The sequence below is a fragment of the Ranitomeya imitator genome, chromosome 6, assembly GCF_032444005.1.
Source record: "Ranitomeya imitator isolate aRanImi1 chromosome 6, aRanImi1.pri, whole genome shotgun sequence".
Lineage (NCBI taxonomy): Eukaryota > Metazoa > Chordata > Amphibia > Anura > Dendrobatidae > Ranitomeya > Ranitomeya imitator.
The window spans coordinates 481835917-481858842 of record NC_091287.1 but is presented as its reverse complement, the minus strand read 5'-3'; the positions used below and the strand labels follow the sequence as shown (position 1 = coordinate 481858842).

At 45.2% G+C, this 22926-nt stretch overlaps 1 protein-coding gene across 1 annotated transcript in view; it reads right to left on the bottom strand.

The window, feature by feature from the left end:
* DECR1 (2,4-dienoyl-CoA reductase 1) overlaps positions 1-22926 on the bottom strand; it is a 59546-nt gene that overhangs the window by 12773 nt on the left and 23847 nt on the right. The window contains exons 5-6 of the mRNA XM_069731588.1: positions 17671-17818; positions 2566-2665 (exon numbers count right to left, since the gene is read on the bottom strand). Coding sequence (XP_069587689.1) covers positions 2566-2665; positions 17671-17818 — 248 coding nt within the window. The remainder of the gene's footprint in view (positions 1-2565; positions 2666-17670; positions 17819-22926) is intronic.

Below are 22926 nucleotides of genomic sequence, written 5' to 3'. Positions count from 1 at the left end.
GCCCCATGTATCACTCCCAGTACACAGTATATCCCTCTTCTGGCCCATACAGTATGTCTGCCCCCATGGATCACTCCCAGTACACAGTATATCCCTCTTCTGGTCCATGCAGTATGTCTGCCCCGATGGATCACTCCCAGTATGCAGTATATCCCTCTTCTGGTCTCCTGATGGCGGCTGGAATAATTCTGTTCATTATGTGCAACTAACCCCATCTGAAATAATATCTGTTATTGGATGACAGACCGTGTGTAACCTGTTGTGTGCCGGTCTGACCGCTTACATCTTACCGGACACAGTCTGGAGCACTGGCTGTCGCTTATGGATCGCTTGTTAATTCATACATTGAGAATAAGAACATTGCTATTTAAGTGATCACACTAAGGGGTGGGTCAAGGTAAATAAAAAAAATTCCTCAACAAGTAGTTAATGGTTTCGAAGGTCTCAAATAAGAAAAGGACACTAGACTGACAAAGCTGAACCCCCCCTCGCTCCAGCACAAGTCGCTGTGGAGCAATATGTCAAGATCAGTAGTGATGAAGACATAACTTTAAAAAAATGCAGTCTGTCTGCAGGCATTTGCCATGTAATCTGAGAGCAGCACGATGTAGGGGCACAGCTCCTGATTCTAGCGATATGTCCCTTACAGGACTACTTGGTGCAATTTTAATAAAATCCTTGTTTTCTGTGCTGTAGATGTAGCGGTGCTATGAATGCTGAGGCCAACACCACTATTTGGCAACTTCCTGTTTACACTGTGCATAACCAGAGAGCTGACAATCAGTGGTGGAGGCAGGGGTTACACCAGAATATCTAGACTGCCCGACACACAAAACCTAGTTCTGCAGTGATCATCTCTTGCTGATAAAACACAGATTGTATTGAAACTACAGGAAGCTGCTGAGCAATTGACATTCCTGCATCAGGCTCTCTGCCCCAACATCATGCTGTCAACAGATTAAATAGCAAAAACCTGCTAACAGTTTCCTTTTAATCTAAACTTCATAAATACCATTTTATTTAGGAGTGGCTTACCCCTTCTAACAAAGAGGCTGAGGGGAACCAATAAAGACACCAACATCAGGGAGGGAGGGGAGTCAAGGGAACCGTTTTCTGAGCAGGCAAGTATGGTGAGCCTAAGTTCCCTGTATGTGGTCTTTTATACAGTGGTCACATGGGATTTGTATTTATTTTTCACCCAATGACCCAGTGTTATTCTGGCAGACAATGCATATTTGTTTGCACCCAAGAGGCTGCTTTTACCAAACAGTTCAGTAATCACCATCCTAACAGGCCCTACCCAACAACCAAAAGACTCCATTAATCCAAACCATTCTTGGTGGGAAAATTCCCAGCCAAAACTGCCGAGGAGAAAACAAGGATTTACAAGGGCCACAGAGAATCCCACATGGATCCTTCCCTCTCTGGGACCCTTCCATTCCAGCCATCTGACCGCTGCAGCCAGTCACAGAGATGATCTTCGTGTGGTATGGGAGATACATGGGTTTTGTACATATCCAAACACAGCACCACGGTCACATTACTCAGCATAGCAAGTCTTCCTGTCATCTCAGCAATATATGGGGTCTCCGCACTTGGACCCCGAGCAATCAAAATGTTTGATAATTCAAATATGGATTTGAGAGCGTTCCTGTCCTGTTCATCCGGTCACATTTTGATACCATGCTATGCTATTATGCGACAGTTCGGATAGTTCTCTTCTTAGAACACAATATTTCGCAGCAGTAAGGTTTGTGGTGAAACTGACTGATCTTTTTGTATTGTTAAAAATAAATAAATAAATAAAATCAGCGTTTTAAACCCTATAAGAACATGAGCATGGTATAAATTACATAGTATGAAGTAGGAGATCTGATATTCTCCAGGGTAGCACGTATGGCGAATAAGTCTCCTCACTCTGACATGCCATGCTTGGCTTGTAATTCTTCACAAATAGAAACGTTAGCCCTTAGATCCCAGTCTTAAGCCTCTCACCTAGCCAATCCAGATCTCCTACTTTGGCACTGATGAGTGGCCATACCCCCAAACACTGACTGCACATTGCGATTCTGGTTTGGCTTCTATCTGAAGTCATAGAGCGAGGCTTACTAATGGGTCCATGCCGAGTTTTAGGATTGCCATTTCCAATAGGAAGCGCTAAAGTTTAAGTCCTCTTCCTCTCTGAAGAGGCAACTTGAATATTTAAAGGGGTTTACCCACAATCAAAAGTTCGTTTTTAAATCAATAGGGTTTTGGAATAATAATTTCCACAATTGGATGGGTTTAAATAAAATGTTCACAGTACACAGCATGGGCACATTTATAAGATTATCTCAGCACAGGAACATTATTTTTAAACACATCCAATTGTGGAAATTATCATCATTCCAAGATCTATTGAATAAAATGAACTTTTCTTTGGGGGAAAACCCGTTTATAGAATGTAGTGTGAATGAGGCCTGAGTGGGCAGGCGCTCCTCACCATCGCACGACGCATGCTGGCTGGCACGTCTTTTTTGGCGATCTTATGCATTTAGCTGACGTTTTACATTTAGACGCACTCACGTGCACATTGCTTCCACGCCGGCTTTAGCAGAAGCGCTGGGAACGACGAATCCAGATCCACTCTCTGCATAGATTGTGGTAATAGCCAGAAACGCAGCTCCTAGAAAGAAAACAGGACAACATCTAATGAAGTGCTCGTACTGCCACGTCACACAGGCCAGATGTAACAAAAATCATACTGGAGAGTGGGTGGCTTCAGTCCGCGGGTCACGGTGCCCTAAACTTTTTGGAATACTTAGAACTGATAATCTGTTTTCTGATTACCAGAACATTGATATAAAAAAAGCACAAAACAAGCAGAACAAGAAAACAACAAACAAATTAAACAAATCTCGTCACGATACACAGCAAGATTTATTTTTCAACAGCCAAAAACCGCTCCGATGCCCGTTATTTACATCTACTGCCAGAAAGTGACCTATTAGGCTTTCAGACATTTTGCTTTTTTTGCTTTTATTAAATGGCAGAAACTTTTGAGTGGTTCTACTTTACTTTTTACAACCTGAGCCAGTGCTATTGTTGTTTTCTTTTTTGGGGGGAAAGAGCCAATTTCCACGCACTTGTCCAATAGAGAATTCCCAAAAGGACTCCATACACATAAGATAAGGGATATGGGATATCTAGCTGTTTGGTCGGGGCCTGATCCCAAGATCGGTGCTCTGGATCCCCTAGCATGAGCGACTCCACAGCGCCACATTGAATGGCGCATGCTGAACCGCTTGCTCTATTCACAGTCTTTAGGACTGACGAAGAAGGCCGAACACTATACTCTGCTATTTCCGGCAGTGAAAGACAAGTAAGTAGCACTATATTAAAAAAAAACACACAAAAAAAAAACAACGCGGTCTCTGCGAGCGAACAACTAGGACCTCGGCCAGTCTTACTAATAACCCAAAACAGCAGTGCAGTACAGACCTCAGCTTCTATAAACCCATCATTGTGATGTTAGGAGCTGAAACACTGCAAAATTGTGTGAACAAAGGCCTCATTCACACATATGTGTTTAAACACGTATATAGAAGAAAAAAAAAATGGTACCGTATCATCAGGGCTTTGGATGCGTGTATCATTAGTGTGTGTCACGGATGGATAAATTACAAAGCTTCTCCTATTCTCTGCAGTGTTAAAGAGAACAGTCACCTGGAAATACGCTATTAACCTTCAGATATGGGGGTAATCTGCAGGTTAATAGCGTTGTGAACCTGTCCGGTGCCGGCACTTGAAGCTCTGCCGTCAGGAGGAAATGAACTTTGTTCCTCCCAGCAGCGTTCTGGTATCAGTCACAGGGGGCGGCACGGTCATGGTTTTGTGTACAGAGAGCGTTGGCTGCAGCCACGTCCCCGGCACTGACTGACAGCAGGATCAGTATTAGGGCCGGCTGTCAGTCAGTGCCGGGGAGCAAGCTTACAGCCTAGCTCTCTATACACAGCGGTGACTGAACCCACATAGGTGCCGCCCCCGTGACTGAAACTGTAAAGATCAAGGTGATGGGGGGGGGGGGGGGGGGGGAAGGGGAGGGTTGGAGTTAATTTTCTCACGACAGCTGGTTAATAGCAATTTTTTTTTTCAGGTGTCAAGCTCCCTTTAAAAATGGACAGCATACGCTCTATACATGGATGCCACCTGTGTCTAGTACATAAACACAATGAGCACAATATATAAAAGAAAAATTAAATAAATCGCAAAACAATAGAAAAAAAAAGCTAAAAAACAACAATGAAAGCTTGTAGAGTCCACATCTTATAGTCCACCTTTCTGTACAGCTGATCATGAGCTCTATTAGTACTAAGTGACGAGATACGGCAATGGTGATAAGCAAATGAGTCCTCTATCCCATCGATAGGTGATAACTTTACAAATCAGAAGTGGACGAGGGCTCCGAGTGCAGGGACCCGCTCCAATCAAATTTTATTCCCCCAAAGGGCCACTTTTATCCTAGTTACAGAAAGGAGCCGCTGACCAGATACCAGCCACTACTTGTTACATTCCCCATGTGGCTGCTGAAAAAAATCAGCATATGGAATGAAAGGAGCAGCAGTGCGCATGCTCCACTAACAGGGACCTATTCTGCTAATTAGTGCATGTCTCAGCAATCAGACCCCATTCCCCGGGCAAGACGTTATCACCTATAATGTGGATAAGCGATAAAGTGGTTATTCAGAAAAAATAGGTATTAAGCTTACCGTTAATGATGTTTCCAGGAGTCCATCCTGACAGCACCCTGGAGGACGTCCTCCTCCCCTTGCTGGGACAGGAAACACACGAGTTTAAAAGGTCAAGTCCCACCCACAGACCTCAGTGTTGTAACAAGAACCGCCTCAAGGAAATGCAGAAAAAAATTTGTTTAATGGTAACAAACATATTACATTATAACCAGGAACATATTACATCATATGTAAGGAATAGGTTACAATCATGCTAGAATACCATACATAATATAATACAGGGAGGGAACTACCCGTGCTGTCAGGATGGACTCCTGGAAACATCATTAACGGTAAGCTTAATACCTATTTTCCAGGACGTCCTCCTGACAGCACCCTGGAGAGTACCAAAGCACCTCCTCAGGGTGGGATTACCGCTTGGAGAACCTTTCTCCCAAATGCAGTATGCTGACCAGACAAAACATCAAGTTTATAGTGTTTGCAAAAGGTATTGGCACTAGCCCATGTCGCGGCCTTACAAATCTGTTCTAGAGAGGCGCCTGCCCTTTCAGCCCAGGAAGTAGCTATCCCTCTAGTCGAATGTACATGGAGACCCTCCGGAGGAGAGAGCCCTTCAGATTGATTGGCCTCAGAGATTACCAACGTGATCCACCGTGCAATAGAGGCCTTAGAGGCTTTTTTACCCCTATTCTTGCCCCCATATAAAATGAATAGGTTTGGGTCAATGCGCCAAGCGTTGGTGGCTGCCAGGTAGTCTAGAACTGCCTGCCTGACATCCAGCGAATGAAGGGTCCTTTCTTTAGCATTAGCAGGGTTATTGCAGAAAGATGGTAACACGATCTCTTGATTTCTATTTTTAGTTGTTCCTACTTTTGGAATAAAAGAGGGGTCGAGTTTAAGAATTATACAATCCTCTCTAATTTGGAGGTATGGGTCCCTAGTACACAGGGCCTGAATTTCCCCCACTCTTTTAGCCGTAGTCACTGCCACAAGAAATGCCGTTCTACGTGTAAGAATGGAAATGGGCATATTATCCACTGACGCATAGAGGTCTTTGCAGAGAAATCTGAGGACCAGATTAAGGTCCCAAGAAGGTGACATCTGTCTGATAGTGGGGCGCAACCTCTGGGTGGCTCTGATGAATCTAACTATCCACGGGTGTGACGCTAGGGGATAGTCAAGGAAAGAACTAAGTGCCGAGATCTGCACCTTTAATGTGCTTGGTTTAAGACCTTTGTCAAACCCAGCCTGCAAGAAATCTAAAATTCTGGGTAAGTCGGGAGTGCCTGCCGTAACCTCAGACCTGCCACCCTCCAGACAGAACCGTCTCCAAATTTTCAAGTAAATTGCTGACGTAACAGGCTTCCTACTAGACTTCATAGTAGATTTTACTTGGCTCTCTAGAGTCCCTTTGCCTTCAAGATGGACCCTTCAGGATGCATGCCGAGAGATGAAGCTTCTCTGGGTTTGGGTGGAATACCGGACCCTGGTGGATTACGTCCGCTCTGAGAGGGAGCTCTACTGGATTCTCGATTGCTAGCTCTAGTAGAAGGGAAAACCAACTCCTTCTTGGCCAGTATGGAACGATCAATATGACGAGAGCTCGATCCTCCTTGATCTTTCTGAGAACCGCCAGAACTAACGCCAGAGGGGGAAATGCATACGAGAGAGGTTCCGTCCAGTCCTGGCTCAGAGCGTCTATCCCTTCCGGAAGATCCCGCGGGTTCAGAGAGAAGAATTTTGAGACCTTTGAATTTCTCCTGCTTGCGAATAGGTCTATACAGGGGGTTCCCCAGCGAAGACATAAGTCCTGGAAGACGTCCTGGTTGAGTTCCCACTCTGTTGCAGACACCTTTCTTCTGCTGAGATAGTCCGCTATAACATTCTGGGAGCCCTCCGGGTGGACTGCTGAGATAGAAAGAACTGATCTTTCTGCCCAACGAAATATCTTCTCTGTCAGTTCCTGAAGTGCATGGTGTTTCGCACCTCCTTGATGTTTCAGGAAAGAGACTGTCGTCACATTGTCGGACATTATCCTGACATGACGATTCTCCAGGATGTGTCGGTTCCTTCTCAAGGCTTCCCAGACAGCGTATAGTTCCTTGAAGTTGGAGGAGCTGTGGATGACGTCTTCCGGCCATCTCCCCTGAAGGATCCTGTCTTCTAGGTGAGCTCCCCAGCCCCAAGCGCTGGCGTCTGTAGTAACTACTACGTAGGGATCTGCGGACCATAACACTCCTTTTCTTAACTTCTCTGGCTCTGTCCACCAGAGGAGAGACCTTCTTACACGATGTGATAGTTCTAAAGTACTGTCCAGAGAAGACAGACTCCTGTCCCATCTGGAAAGAATCCATTTCTGCAGTGGTCTTGAATGGAACTGAGCCCATCTTACGCACGGAATACAGGCCATCATTAGGCCGAGGACTCGCATGGCCGTCCTTGTTGTCACCCTGTGCTCCAACAGGAGCCGAATCTGAGACTGTATTGCAATCAGCTTGCACTCGGGTAAGAGGGATATTCTGTTCATTGAATCCAGACATACTCCCAGAAAAGTCTTCCTGCACTCTGGAGTTAAATCGGATTTTCGCCAATTTATGACCCAACCAAGTTCTTCCATCACCGAAATAGTTCGGTTCCTGTGGTCTGATAGAATTTCTGGCGTTCTTGCCACCAGAAGAAAGTCGTCTAGATAAGGGATTATTCTGATCCCCTGATTTCTTAGGAAAGCGACAATCTCCGACACCAGCTTTGTGAAGATACGAGGTGCTGAGGCAAGACCAAATGGAAGGCACTGAAACTGGAAGTGACAGGTCCCGGACGGCAGAACTACCGCAAACCTCAGAAGCCTCTGAGAAGAAGGGTGGACGGGAACCTGATAATAGGCACTCTTTAGATCTAGGGTGCACATCACAGCATTCTGATCTATTAGGAGTATTGCCGAACGGATGGATTCCATACGAAACCTCTTGTACCTGACCCAGGCATTCAGAGGTTTCAGATTTATTATAGTGCGAGATTCTCCGGACGGTTTCATTATGGAAAAAAGGGAGGAGTAATGCCCCAGGCCTATTTCCAGGGATGGTACCGGAATTATGACCTCTGAGGAGAGCATCTCCATTAGGTCTATCAACATGGGAGAGTCTCGCGGTACTACCGTAGGACTGATGAATCTGTCTGGTGGGGGGGAGTAGAGCTCGATATTGTAGCCTTCTGAGATGGTCCGAAGGACCCACTGATTTTGGGTGATCCGGGCCCAATTGTGCGAAAATTGGCGGAGCCGACCCCCTATAAGACTGGCGTCATTGCGATTTAGATTTTGAGGAAGGGCTGAAGAAGAAACATCTGTTTCTATAGCCCTGGCTACGGGAGCCCCTATAATATCCTCTATTGGATCTGCCTCCTCTAAACTCAGACTGCCTTCTGAAGGGGAATCCTCTCCGAAAGGACTGGGGCTTCTTAGATTTCTCCTCTGGAAACCCCTTCTTTTTGTCGGAGGCTGACTCCAGAATAGTATCCAGAGAGGGTCCAAAAACCCTTTCACCTGAGAAGGGAATTGAACATAATTTTGATTTAGAGGCATTATTCCCTGACCAGGACCTTAGCCAGACCGCCCTCCTAGCCGCGTTAGATAAGGAACTGCATCTGGCCGAAAATCTGACTGACTCAGCAGTCATATCAGACAGATAAGCCGTGGCAGATTTCATTATAGGAAGAGAATTTATGATTTCGGATCTCGGGGTCTTATTGGATAGGTGCTCCTCCAATTGACCCATCCATAGGTACATAGACCGAGCTACCGAAGTAGCAGCTATATTAGTTTTTATTAGAGCCGCAGAAGATTCCCAGGCTCTTCTTAACAATATGTCAGCCTTCCTATCCATAGGATCGCGCAGGTTTGATGAGTCCTCAAAAGGTATGGCCGTTTTCTTAGCCACCTTTGCCACAGGAACGTCTATTTTAGGAACTTCGTCCCATAATTTTATGTCTTCAGGCTCATAAGGTAGACGAGCTTTAAAGTCCTTGGATAACACCAGCCGGCGTTCTGCCTCTTTCCATTCTTCCAGAATCATGGCCTTAATGTGCTCGCTAACCGGAAATACTGTCTGCTGACGTGGCATAAGTCCCCCAAACATCAAGTCCTGCCTGGACTGTGGTTTAGATGTCTCCTCTATTTGCATGGTGCATCGCACCGCCTGCACCAGATCATTTGTGTCTTCTGCCTGGAAGAGGTATTTTCTTTGATAATCTTGGCTTCCTGACGGAAGCTCTCCCTCTTCCTCTGAGACAAAGTCCTCTGAGTTAGACTTGTCCTCAGAAGTAACCTCCTGTTCTCTTAAATCCTGCTCCCGTCTGGCCCACTTACGGCTGGGGATAGGACTGGATTTCTGCACCATGGTGGACAAAGAAGCTTGTACTTCTTCACGTATAAGGGATCTCATTTCAGCCAGCAGTGTGGGTTGCTCGTCCTTTACGACCATAGCTGTGCAGTCCCCCGCATAAGGATTTCCCATGGGAGTCCGGGAGCTTCATATTACAAAGGGGACATCTAAAGGATTTCCCAGATGCCTTGCCGGATTTCTTAATCTGAACAGGAGGACCCGCGGGGTTTCCCTTATCCTTAAATGACATAAGAAGGGATAAGCACTGGGGTGAGCCTGCTTCTGCATATAGATAGGGGAACTTGCGCCATGCGCACTTACCCCCTCCTCGGTTGGAGTGCTTGCTTCCATGATGAGGGTAGCAGGTCCCCGCAGCTCTCAGCGCCAGATCAGGAGCGCTTCTGCCGCTGTGCAATTCACTGCACGCTTTCCCCCGCACATACAGCGTTACCGGAAGTAGCGGTAACGAAATGCCGACGGACCGGAAGTGACGCGTTCTGACGACTTCCTGCCTGGAGACGCCATTCTGGATACCACGCTGCCCAGGATGGCCGCACACCGCGTGGATAGCGTCCGCAGCCGAGAGCCTCCCACCGGGAGGAGCGGCTGCCACCAGGAGCCTCGTCCCACTCCTGGTCTTTGGAGCAGAGGGACCCCCCACCGGAGGGTTTCTGCCCTGAGCCTCTTGACAGGGGGAAGGGTATTGGCAAGACGCACGATCCCCCTGAGCTCCGGTAAGTCCTGTGCAGCTTCTCACTCGTGTGTCCCTTCCTTGGAGGGACAGGAAAAACACTGAGGTCTGTGGGTGGGACTTGACCTTTTAAACTCGTGTGTTTCCTGTCCCAGCAAGGGGAGGAGGACGTCCTCCAGGGTGCTGTCAGGAGGACGTCCTGGAAAACAAGTTAGGTCCACTTTGTTTTGTTTTTTGCTTTTTCTCTTCATGAATCGACCAACAGAGAAGTAGACAAGTTTGTTAGTTTGAGAAAGAATCGCCATGAACCTTGCCTTCCCCTAAGGCAGGGGTGGGGAACCTTTATTCTTCTAAGGGCTATTTTATTATTATTATTGTACATTTTTATCGCGCCATTTATTCCATGGCGCTTTAACATGTGAAAAGAGGGGCAAATATAGACAAACACAAACTAAACATGAGCAAAAAACAAGGCACACAGGTACATAAGGATGGAGGACCCTGCCCGCAAGGGCTCACAGTCTGCAGGGGATGGTTTAAGATATTTATACCAACGTTTGGGGAAACACAAAATTATCAACTCGAAAATTATCCTGCAATATTTGGTAAATTAATTAACTCACTAAAAGATGGCTGCAATGGCTTAGCTGTTGTGGTTGTGATGTCAGGTGGTGGTGATCGTGTTGCAATTGTTTTTCCAGATTTGTGTCAGTCTAGAGCGCAGTCAACTCTTCGTGAGGATAATTTCTGGAAAGCGCTCGCAGCAGAAAAGTATTCTAAACACAAATGTATATTACACTGAAATTCTCCTCACAGTGGGAACTTCACTGTTCACATTACAGTTATACAACTCAAGCAGTATGAAGTCTACTGTATATACACGAGACCCAGGAGCTGGAGCACATACATCACACAGGAGACACTGGGGCTGGAGCACATACATCACACAGGAGACACTGGGGCTGGAGCACGTACATCACACAGGAGACACTGGGGCTGGAGCACGTACATCACACAGGAGACACTGGGGCTGGAGCACATACATCACACAGGAGACACTGGGGCTGGAGCACGTACATCACACAGGAGACACTGGGGCTGGAGCACGTACATCACACAGGAGACACTGGGGCTGGAACACATACATCACACAGGAGACACTGGGGCTGGAGCACAAGCACCACAGGAGACAAGAGGGATGCTGTGGTCTTAATCAGTGGGGCGGGCGCATATTGTGCATAATCTAGTGTCAGCACATAATCCTACAATGCATGAGCAGCAGCATTCACTAGTGAACACTGCATACAGTGGGGAAAATACAGAAAGTAATTGATCCCTTGCTGATTTTTGTAAATTTGCCCACTGACAAAGACATGAGCAGTCTATAATTTTAAGGGTAGGTTAATTTTAACATTGAGAGATAGAATATCAATAATAAAATCCAGAAAAATCACATTGTATAAATTTAAACCTTTTAAAATGCTAACAAAATAAAATTACATTTTAAAAATGGTGCTCATGTAAAGATGACATGAAGGAAATGTCACTTACTAATGTTTTGTGTGATATGACCATATGGATTAAAGGAATAAGAATTCAAAATTCGAAAACTGCTAATTTTTTTTTAACATTTTTCTAATATTTCTGATATTTTTGTAAATAAATGCAAAACGTATCAACCTAAATATACCATTATTATAAAGTAGTATGCGTCACAAAAAAAAAATCTCAACATCAATAGGATATGTTGAAGTTATTACTGCATAAAGTGACACTGGTCAGATTTAAAAAAAAAAAAAAGTGTCCAGGTCACTAAGGGGTTAGGACCGCACAGTACAAGAGGTGACAGTGCCAGAATTACCTGTCATTTATAAGCCAACAGTCAAAGTCCTGCGCCGACGAGGTAAACAAGACGGGCACATTTGTATTCTGTATCCAGTGTAGTGTTAAATTATTAATGGCTTAATAATAAAAGGAAAAGTTATCAAAACAATTCTAATTAAACCATTACTGCCTAAAGGACATCTATACAAAATTTAATACCGCTGTGGAAACGGGAAATCTGACTCAGCTAATCAAATTTTATAGTGGGGAATGATGCTTCAATCGGAGCACAATAAATTGAGTCATGAACTATGTACACATTCACCAGGCACGCCTGGGGGCATCACCGGGACTAAAATGAGTTTCCGATCGTATACAAGAGATTTTTCACATCGGCTCCACGTTTTGATTTATCAGCTGTTTGAGCCAAACGCTAAAAACTACTTCAAAACACTTCCCAACAAAGTTTTATACAGCGGGCATAGAAACGAACGGCATGTCCATCAGCGAGCTGAAAACGCAACAGGCAGGTTCACTTAAATGGTTAAAACTCATTAAAATCACACCCTAAAGCCGCGTCTGCACATTGCACAACTGATAGATCCCTTGATTCTCATCTCCTTGCAGTCTAATCTTGGGCCTTGGACTAAAAAGAAAAAAAAATATATACGTATGCAGAAAAAAATGTGAATAGTTATGCACACTATAACTATATTTGCTAAAAAAAAAAACAACAAAAAAAAACAAAAAGCTCAAACAAAATAAAGTTGTGAGTTCGTAAAATGCTGTGAATACTTTTGCAAGCCACTGTACAGTGCACATGGCCTCGACACCCAGAGAGCTTAGCGGTTGTGTAGATACAAGAGCACCGGCTGCTGAGCTCAGTGATTGGCTGCAGCAGTAACGTGCGCTACAGTCGGAAAGTCATCACTGTAGCCAAATGAGAGGTCGGAGCAGCGCTTAGCGTTATCTGCCATTTGTATCTTACATGACTGCATTCATTTTGGAAGCACTTTGATAAAAATGGAAAACAAATTTCCCATAGAAAAAGTTTTGGAGAACCACCTTAAAAGGGGTTGTGTGCAGGGACAGTTCTGCCCAGAAACAAACAAAAAAAATAATTAAATGACCGACAGCAACTGGCTGTGACCAGCGGGGAAACAAGCTAGAGAGGGCTCGTTTCCCCCGCAGCAGTTGTACCACATGGTACATTAAAGGGACGGTCCAAAATGTACATATTGGTGAACTATCGTGAGCATAAGGCATCAGTATCAAATTGGTGGAGGTTCGGCACCCGGCACCCCTACCGACCAGCTGCTATCGGATCCAGCGATTTCCAAATATAAGCAACGTATGGGGTAAAATGCAGCAGCTGAATACATGGTGTATTGGCTGCTGCAGGATTCCGGCCCTCATCTACCATTCTAATGGAAGTGAATAACAGCAGAGTCTGCTAAACAGTACATCGTGCCCAGTACATGGCGTCTAGCCGTCCGCTGCCAGACCATAACATGTGTGGGCACGATGGGTGCCTGACCACGACCAATCTGAAAGTGATGGGCTACTATAAATAATAATAATACAAAAAAAAACAAACCACAATAAAGTAGAGTGGGAATAAAAAAGTGCAAAACTGTATTTTTTAATGGTTTTGTTGCACCCACTGCAGTGAGAACCCGCAATGTAAATGGACACAGCCGACTCTGTAACAGCTGGTGCTGTGAGATACTGTGGATTTTGTGGAACGCCCACTAGGTACCTAGAGAGTCTTTGCACCCGCTCTGCATTTAAAATCTATTAATGCAACTGAAAAAGTTCGAAAGTCAACTTTCGGACCACTTTCAATCGGTAACTTTTGGGCTACCTAGGATTAAAAAAAAATAAAAAAAACATTTTTTGAAAAGTATGGAAGAAATCCCTGTCCAAACTTCAGCGTTCTATCCCTAGACAGGAGCGCTGCGGTGATGGATGTAACGTACAGGACGCGGCTCCTTTCCCCTCATCTCTCGGTTATAATAGGAGACGCTCTGAGCAGATTACGACCAGATCTTCGCACCGTAATCCGATTGCCCTTTTACAGGATTTGTTGATTTCCGTACAGCTCCTGAATACGGCATCTGTCACCCAAGACTTTAATCACTGAATTGCCCGGTGCCGGCTGGCATTTTCTCCATATATCTGTGTTTATTCACATCTGATTTGATCAATTCCTGTAACATGGATCTATACGGAGAGGCGGCTCTGTTACCCAGAACTATTCATTCATCTTCAGTACAATTCTTTGTGCTGGTAAGGATTTCATTACGGCCGGTGAGCTGCAGAACAAGTTATCGAATCAACGCGTTTCCTGGTGTAAAAGTTATGAATCTTCTCGTGGTTATTGCATTGTCATCTAAAATAAATGATCGGGATTTAAGGACCCGGATACATTATGCTGTAGCAGATACTGCTGAAAAGTCAATCTTGTGTGGGTCCATGAGCAGATTAGATTGTAAGCCCACGGGAAGGGATAATTACAGCACACCGGGGTGTCAGCACTGACACATAACATCTGCCACAAATAACTACAATTTCAACGTGTTCTGGGCTCTGAAAGGTTAAATCACTATTTAAAAAAGTCAGGCTTTATACCAAATCATCATCATTATTATTATTTTTATTAGTATTTTTTATGTGGTTATATGTTTTTTTTTAATTTTCCATATCACCATCTATAGTTTAGGAAGTATTTTCAGCGGTCTCATTATCACAGGCAGGATTACAATGACATTTAACAACTCGATATACAGCAGAGGTGTCAAACTGCATTCCTCGAGGGCTGCAAACAGGTCATGTTTTCAGGATTTCCTTAGTATTGCACAGGTGATGGAATCATTCTGTGCAGGTGATTAAATTATCACCTGTGCAACACAAGGATATCCTGAAAACATGACCGGTTTGCAGCCCTCTAGGAATGCAGTTTGACACCTCTGATATACAGTATTCACATCATGCTCTTATGAGAGCAAGCTCAGATTAGAAGCGCCGAAGGTTTTTACTTTTGTATATAAAAAAACAAAACAAACAACAACAACGCCAACAACAACACCACAAATTTGGGATTGTGGTGTCCAAAAACGTTTGATTATAAAATTAAGCCCCGAGGATTATATTAAAAAAAAAAAAAACACACACAAGACAAAAAACACAAGACAGAATTGGCTTTACCACCACAAAATTCAACCAGCTCCATTGACGTAAAATTAAGAAAGTTACGTGTATCAGCAAATGGAGACACAAACCAATTAAGCAGCAAAATATTGAAAACAACGTTATAGGTTGGGTATTGCCATAATCATACTGACTTGGAGAATCAGGTTTTCAGGTCATTTTTACCACGCAATATTGCAAAAAAAAAATAAAATCCAAGAAATAACGGAGGATTTGTCTTTTTTTTTATTTTTGCCTTAAAAGCAAGCCTTAATACAGCTATGTCGGTGGGAAAATAAAAGGGGAGTAAAAAATAGCGAAAGCGCCAAAAAGTAAAATGTCCTGGTGCTTACGGGATGAACGATAAAGCCCCTAATAGCACGTCTTTCAGCAGGAGGTTGGTTTCCAGAGACTGCAGTCCGGGCTGTGCGCGCTCCGATGCCTTCACATGGTCTTACAGATATAAAGTGTTAATTTAACAAAATATTAACTCTTGCCTCAAGACTCCACATATGCCCCCGACTATCCCATCTAACTAGATTACACGGTCTCCTTAGCTCCTCACCACTATGTGTAGATAAGTGGTTTTTCCTGAAGCCCAGGGGTGTGTCGCTTTCCTCATAGGCAGGCATTGCAGGACCTCAGATATCCATGGTTACGACCACTGATAAGGCAAATCAAAAAAAATATACTACATGTCACTAGATCAGTGGTCGTAACCATGGATACCTAAGGTCCTGCAATGCCTGCACATGAGGAAAGAGACAGGGAATCAGAAAAACTATACTACATATCACTGACTTTTTCATCATGTGCACAATGCGTGCAGGACCTTAGATACCGGTACATTGTAAAAAGGAGATTTAAATCGTGACAAATGTTTTATATCTCATTTTTTACAATGTGTCTGGCACCCAATCCCATACTGTTCCCTCGCCCCCTTACATCCTGGTTCCTTCACTTTATTATGCCACTTTGTGCTGATTGTAACTGAAAAAAAGACCACAAAAAGGCCCGATTCGGAGCAAAACTATGCACATTTTGGCTTTTTTTTTTTTACCGTATTTTTCGGACTATAAGACGCACCGGACCATAAGACGCACCCCAAATTTGGGGTGAAAATTGCAGAAAAAAAGATTTTTTATAAGATGGGGGTCCGTCTTATTGTCCGAATTTACAGTATCTTACCTGAGGGCTGGCGGTGGCAGAGCAGGGTCACAGGAGGCAAGGTGTCGGCAAAGGTGGGGTGATGCTGGGATGAGGAGGTGCTGGGATGAGAAGGTGCTGGGATCAGGAGGTGCTGGGATCAGGAGGTGCTGGGATCAGGAGGTGCTGGGATCAGGAGGTGCAGTGAGAGGTATGGCGTGAGAAGGGTCCCAGGCTTACCGTGCAGGCAATGCAGGCTTACCGTGGCGGCAGAGGTGCAGCGGCAGAGGAGGCGCAGTAAGCGGGGTCCCTTTCCCCGGTATGGTGATGCAGCAGCCTGGTATGCAGCAGAGCCGGGTGAATCCTGTTGTTATCGGTGGGCGCGGCCATCTTCCTGAGGCCGCGCGTGTGCAGATGAAGCGCTCTGCTTCCCGGGGCTTCAGGAAAATGGCCGCGGGAGGCCGCGCGTGCGCAGATGGAGATCGCGGCGGCCATTTTCCTGAAGTCCCGGGAAGCAGAGCGCTCCATCTGCGCACGCGCGGCCTCAGGAAAATGGCCACCACCACCGATAACAACAGGATTCACCCGACTCTGCTGCATACTGGGCTGCTGCATCACCTCACCGGAGAAAGGGACCCCGCTTACTGCGCCTCCTCTGCCGCTGCACCTCTGCCACCGCACCTCTGCCGCCACGGTAAGCCTACATTGCCTGCACGGTAAGCCTGGGACCCCTCTGCCACACCTCTGCCGCCGCACCTCTGCCACCAGACCTCTGCCACCACGGTAAGCCTGCATTGCGGCTATTAGACGCACCCCCCATTTTCCCCCCTTTTTTTTGGGGGGGGGGGGAAAAAAGTGCGTCTTGTAGTCCGAAAAATACGGTATATCTATACATCAGACCCAGTCCAATTATTGCGATACTCAGTCTCATTATACACAAAGGAGCATCGACTGCGACTAACGATTTGTCTGTCATCTAAACAACTACTGGAGGCAGCGAGCCTATTAGGCTGGGTTCACACTGCGTCTGTGGGGTATTTTAGACGGACTACGTTACACCGTGACATAACGCAGTCCGTTAACGCCGCCATTATGTCCTATGTTGGACGCAACACTAGCGCATGCCCACAATGGGCGTGCGCTAGCGATGTGTCGTCATTGAGTGACGGATCTGGGACGCGGGCTGCAGCATTTCCGGGTCCGTCACCGCTAGCGCAGATAGACCATCTGCTAGCTCTATCTGTGCCAGCGTGATGGCACATCGGCACTTGCGTTAACGCATGTGTTGAGCGGGCTGCTGTTAACACAATGTGAACCTGGCCTTAGCCTGTGTCTGACCCATAATATATAAAATTATATAGTTTTTCTTGATTTGTACCAATGAAAAAAACAACACAAAAATAAAACCTAAGAGTGTAGTTACTATTTGAAGCTTACTACACGCTGTACAGCCCTATTTATATATATTTTGCATTACCATTATCCTAGAATTGATGTGAAATATTTTACACCCATTTAATTATTGACCAGCAAGAGGGAAAAATAACTAAAATAAATTAATAATTTCCCAGAGCGCTGGCAATATAATGGCAGAAATATGACATCTGCAATGTACAGCTAAGAGCGCATGATAACATGTTGGGGCTAAAGCTGCGGAGATCTTTCACAGCAGGTAAAGGTCAAGTCAAATCAAGGTCGATATGTGGCTTACCTTTTCCTGCTTTAATTAGCTCTTTCCCAACCTCAAGCGTTACGTAAGCTGTACCATTAAGAACGATGTCTGTGATGGTTCTCCAGGCATTGGCAGAAAGTCTCTCGGAAGGAGAAATGAAGTTCCCGGCCGCATTGTTTATCACCACCTAATAAGAGAGAACGTAAAGTAGAGCCTCAGATAAAATAAAGTCTAAACCAAACTTCAAATTAAAAAGAATCTCATTAGTTCTGTTTCAACAAATGAAGTGTAGAATAAAAAGCGGCAAACGCTGTGGTTAGCCATGTATTCCCAGAATCAATGCAAGTGATCAGTACAGTAATAATCTGGGTATGCGATAAAGGAGAAGCTTCATTTTCCAATCAAAAATCCTTTTGGGTATTCTACTCTTACGCATCCTTTGAACAGTGATATTTTAAAGCTTGTCAACATTTTAGTTCTTCATTGCACTTGATTTTTTATGTGCCCCAGGGAATTTAATGGACCATATTTTCAGCTCAACAGTTAGGAACAAGCTCATTTAGTATAGTTATATAGTCCATTTCTTACATCCATATAACAGAACATTTCAGATAAGTAATACATGAATAAAAAAAAAAACCTCCATCAAACACATAGCAAACTTCCTCTTGTTGAAAATATTAGAGATGGGAGAATCTCAGATGATCCAATTTTATGTTGGAAGGCGAAACCGGTTTTTACGTACCGGTAATAGGATTTTACGGAGCCACGACAGCACCCCTACGAGAGAGGGGATCCGCCCACCTTCCGGACAGGAACCTACAGAATTTAAAGGGGCGGTACCCCTCACCACTCCAGTTTGTGTTTCAGAGTATAAGGGACACCGCCATTGAGTTAGTACATAAAAACATATATACTTAAACATTACTAAATACCATCACCTTCTAAAGAGTGATTTTTTAACAAGCACACTTTCTCCAAAGGGTGCAGAAACCAGTGAATAACTACGGGGGGGAATGTGCGGGTGCTGTCGTGGCTCCGTAAAATCCTATTACCGGTACGTAAAAAACGGTTTTCCTATCGCCACGACAGCACCCCTACGAGAGATTTTCAAAGATCAATCACCTGGGAGGGACTACAGCACTAAGTACTGTACGGCCAAAAACTAAATTGGCCTCCGAAGATAAATCAAGGCGATAATGTCTATAAAAGGTGGAAGGAGATGACCACGTTGCCGCCTAACATATTACGTCTATGGAGACGTCCGCTCTTTCCGCCCAGGATGAGGCCATGGCTCGAGTGGAGTGGGCCCTGATGCCATCTGGTGGTGTCTGGCCTTTAGCAGTATAAGCAAGATATATGGCATCTCTTATCCATCTGGCGATTCACGCTTTAGTTACACTCGCCCCTTTCCTTGGATTCTGAAAGGAAACAAACAGAGCCCTACTCTGCCTCCATGGTTCTGTCTTGTGTAGGTATTCTAATAGAGTTCTTCTGACATCTAACATGTGATATTTCTGCTCGTCAGCTGAATTCGGATTGTCACAGAAAGATGGTAAAATTATTTCCTGACTTCTATGAAATTTGGAAGCTACTTTTGGTAGGTATGCTGGATCAGGTTTTAACACTACCCTGTCCTGAAAGACCATTAAATAAGGAGGGTCTATCGACAAAGCTTGTAAGTCATTCACTCTCCTAGCAGAGGTCAGGGCTACTAGGAAGGCTGTTTTTAAAGTTAAATTTTTTATGGAGACAGAATCTAATGGCTCAAAGGGGGTTCTGTTAAGGCGTCTAAAACCAAATTTAAATCCCATGGTGGTAATCTAGGAATATATACTGGGTTACTACGTTCAGAGGCCCTGATAAATCGGGAAACCCATCTATTTCCCGCCACATCGCTGTTATATAACGCTCCCAAAGCTGATACTTGGACTCTAAGGGTATTTACCGCCAAGCCCAATTCTCGGCCTTTCTGTAAAAACTCCAGAATAGCCGGAATTGGAACCTTGCCAGAAAAGGGATTTTGGTGGAAGGCAAGGAACTTTTTCCAAGTTTTAGCATAGATTTTAGTGGTGACTTCTTTCCGGCTATTTAAAAGGGTAGATATGAGAGCCTCTGAAAACCCTCTTCTCCTCAATAACTCCCTCTCAAATTCCACGCCGTCAGATGCAGGGATTCCACATTGGGGTAACTGAATGGACCCTGAGAAAGAAGCTCCGGGCTGGTCGGCAGTACCCAGGGGTCGGACACAGACATTGCCCTGAGTAACGAGAACCATGCCCTCCTGGGCCAAAAGGGGGCAATCAGGATCACTCTCGCCCTCTCCTCCCTGATCTTCCTGAGGACTAGGAGGGAACGCGTAAGCCAGAGGAAAATCCCAATGTATTTGAAGGGAGTCTATTATACAGGGCTTGTCCGCCACCCGAAGAGAAGCGAACTTCCTGGTCTGCCTGTTCTCTCTCGTTGCGAATAGATCGATAACGGGCAATCCCCACAGGTCCACTATCTGTCTGAACACCCGTCGATCTAGAACCCATTCTCCCTGACGTAGAGAATGACGGCTGAGGTAATCTGCCTCTGTGTTGAGCTCTCCCCGAATGTGCACAGCTGATAGAGAGCGAAAGTGGGCTTCGGCTATTTCGAGTATGTCTGTGGCGGTGTTCATTAGGGATCTTGACCTTGTACCCCCTTGATGGTTGAGATACGCCACTACTGTTGTGTTGTCTGTCTGGACTCTTACATGTGAATCCTGCAGAGATGGAAGCAACCTGAGTAAGGCCTTCTTCACTGCCGTGAGCTCTTTCCAGTTTGAGGACTCTTGAGCCTCTAAGAGAGACCATTGCCCTTGAGTCCAGACATCTATGTGAGCTCCCCAACCTATTGGACTGGCATCGGTTGTGACCGTGTTGTCTGGTACTACACTCCAGCGTACTCCTTTCCCTAAATGTCTTCTGTTTAACCACCATCTCAGACTGTGTAGAGCGGTGGTGGACAGCCTGAGTCTTCCGCCTAATTGCCCTTGAAGACTTCTCTCTGTATCCAAGACTTGGGCCTGCAACACTTGAGTGTGGAATTGAGCCCACTGGACGGCTGGTATGCAGGACGTTCGAGATCCCAGAAGGGACATAGCGTCTCTTAAAGTCAGATCTGGCTTCCTTGTCACCGTACTGACTTTGTGCACAATCCTCTGCTTTTTCTCCTCCGGAAGGAAACATTGTTGCACTTCCGAATCCAGCAGAATACCTAGGAAAATCTGAGTTGTTGATGGGTCGAGTCTTGACTTCTCCATATTGACTATCCAACCCAAGTCCTGTAAGGAAGATATTACATGATTTAGGCGAGTACTACACTGGCAAAAGGAATTCCCCACTACCAGGAAGTCATCCAAGTAGGGTATAATTAACGTATCCTGTTCTCTGACATAGGCCATTACTTCTGCCATGACTTTAGTAAACACCCTCGGTGCCATAGATAGACCAAAGGGCATTGCAGCAAACTGAAAGTGTCTGACCTGGTCGTTTAAGCGCACCGCCATTCTGAGAAATTGTTGATGATCCTGGTGAATGGGCAGATGGTAATACGCATCTTTTAAATCCAGGACTGTCATATAACATCTGGGAAAGAGAAGTTTAGTTGCCGTTTTAATAGATTCCATCTTAAAGGCATGATACTCTAGATGTTTGTTTAATCTCCGTAAGTTTATGATGGTTCTAAAGGATCCATCTGGCTTGGAGATTAAAAATAAAGGGGAATAGAACCCTTTCACCTGTTGATGTTTTGGAACCTCCACTATTACTTTCTTCCGTCTTAACATTTGGACCTCTTTTTCAAGGGCCTTTTGTTGGTCTAAGGAATCAGGGGCAGTCAAGATATAAAATTCCGAAGGTCTTCCCCGGAACTCTAATTTTAACCCTGAATTGATTATACCCAGAACCCAATTGCTCGAAGTTATTTTGGCCCACTGAGCATAGAAGAATTTTAACCTGCCCCCTACTGGAAGATCTCTATTAACGATAGTTTCTTCTTCTTCTTGAGGAAGATGACGAAGCATTAAAGTCCGAACCTTTCTTTTTTGGGTCTGATGGTTCCCAGTCTCGGTTGTGGTAAGGTCTTCGGTACTGGAAGCGTCTCCTGAAGGTATTCCTAAAGGTAGGATTGAAAGCTTTAGGAAAACCTTTCTTCCTATCCTCAGCCTTGGCTAGGATATCATCCAATACCGGGCCAAACAGGTACTCACCCCTACATGGTATTGTACACAGTTTAGCTTTCGCCTGGGCATCCCCTTTCAAGGTCTTAAGCCATAGGGCTCGGCGAGCAGCGTTTGAGAGACCTGCTGATCTTGCTGCTAATTTTAGAGAATCCACTGATGCGTCCGCTAAATACGCCACCCCTTCACGTATTTGCGAAAGTGAGTTCAACATCTTGTCTCTGGGCACCTTGGACTTCAGCTGTTCTTCCAGTTGGGATATCCACACCATGACGGATCTAGCCGTACATGTGCTAGAGATAGCAGGTTTGAACGCCCCTGCAGTTGATTCCCATACTTTCCTCAAGAACATGTCCGCCTTCCTATCTGATGGATCTTTCAGAAGGCCCACGTCCTCCAGCGGCAAGGTACCGGCTTTAGACGTAGAAGCCACCGCCGCATCCACTTTCGGGACTTTCATCCACTCTGCCAGCTCATTATCTTCAAAGGGATACCTTCTTTTAGCTGATGACGGAAGGAAACCCTTATCCTGCTTATTCCATTCTCTCTTTATAAGAGTCTTAACCGTATCCACCACTGGGAATGCCTTACGACTCCTCTGGCACAAGCCCGCAAACATTATGTCCTGTGCGGACCTTGGTTCCTTGCTCTCTGCAACACCCATGGTAGCTCGGACTCCTTTAACTAACATGTCCATGTTGTCCACCGAGAAACAAGGCCTTCCCTCTTCATCTGAGGAGGATGGAGATGAGGAGCGGGAACATTCCCCTTCTTGCAGGGACAGACTAGATCCTGGCGATATGTCTCTGCCCGACCTTTCCTGGCGGCTGCCTCTAAGGGAATAGCTAATTTCCTCCCTGATGACCGCTCTAAGGTCTGATGACCGAAGGGGAGCTTCCTCTTCTAAGGTCTGACAGATGCAAGCCTGACACAGCCTTTTGGTATAACTGTCAGGCATTGGAGTCATGCATAGAGCACATTGCTTGTGCTTAGATTTTGTGGTCTTTTTTCCCTAAAACAAAGCACAAATAACACCATAAGGCTGATCCTGTGAATACCGGTTCTGGAGGAGTAGGATCCAAATGTGA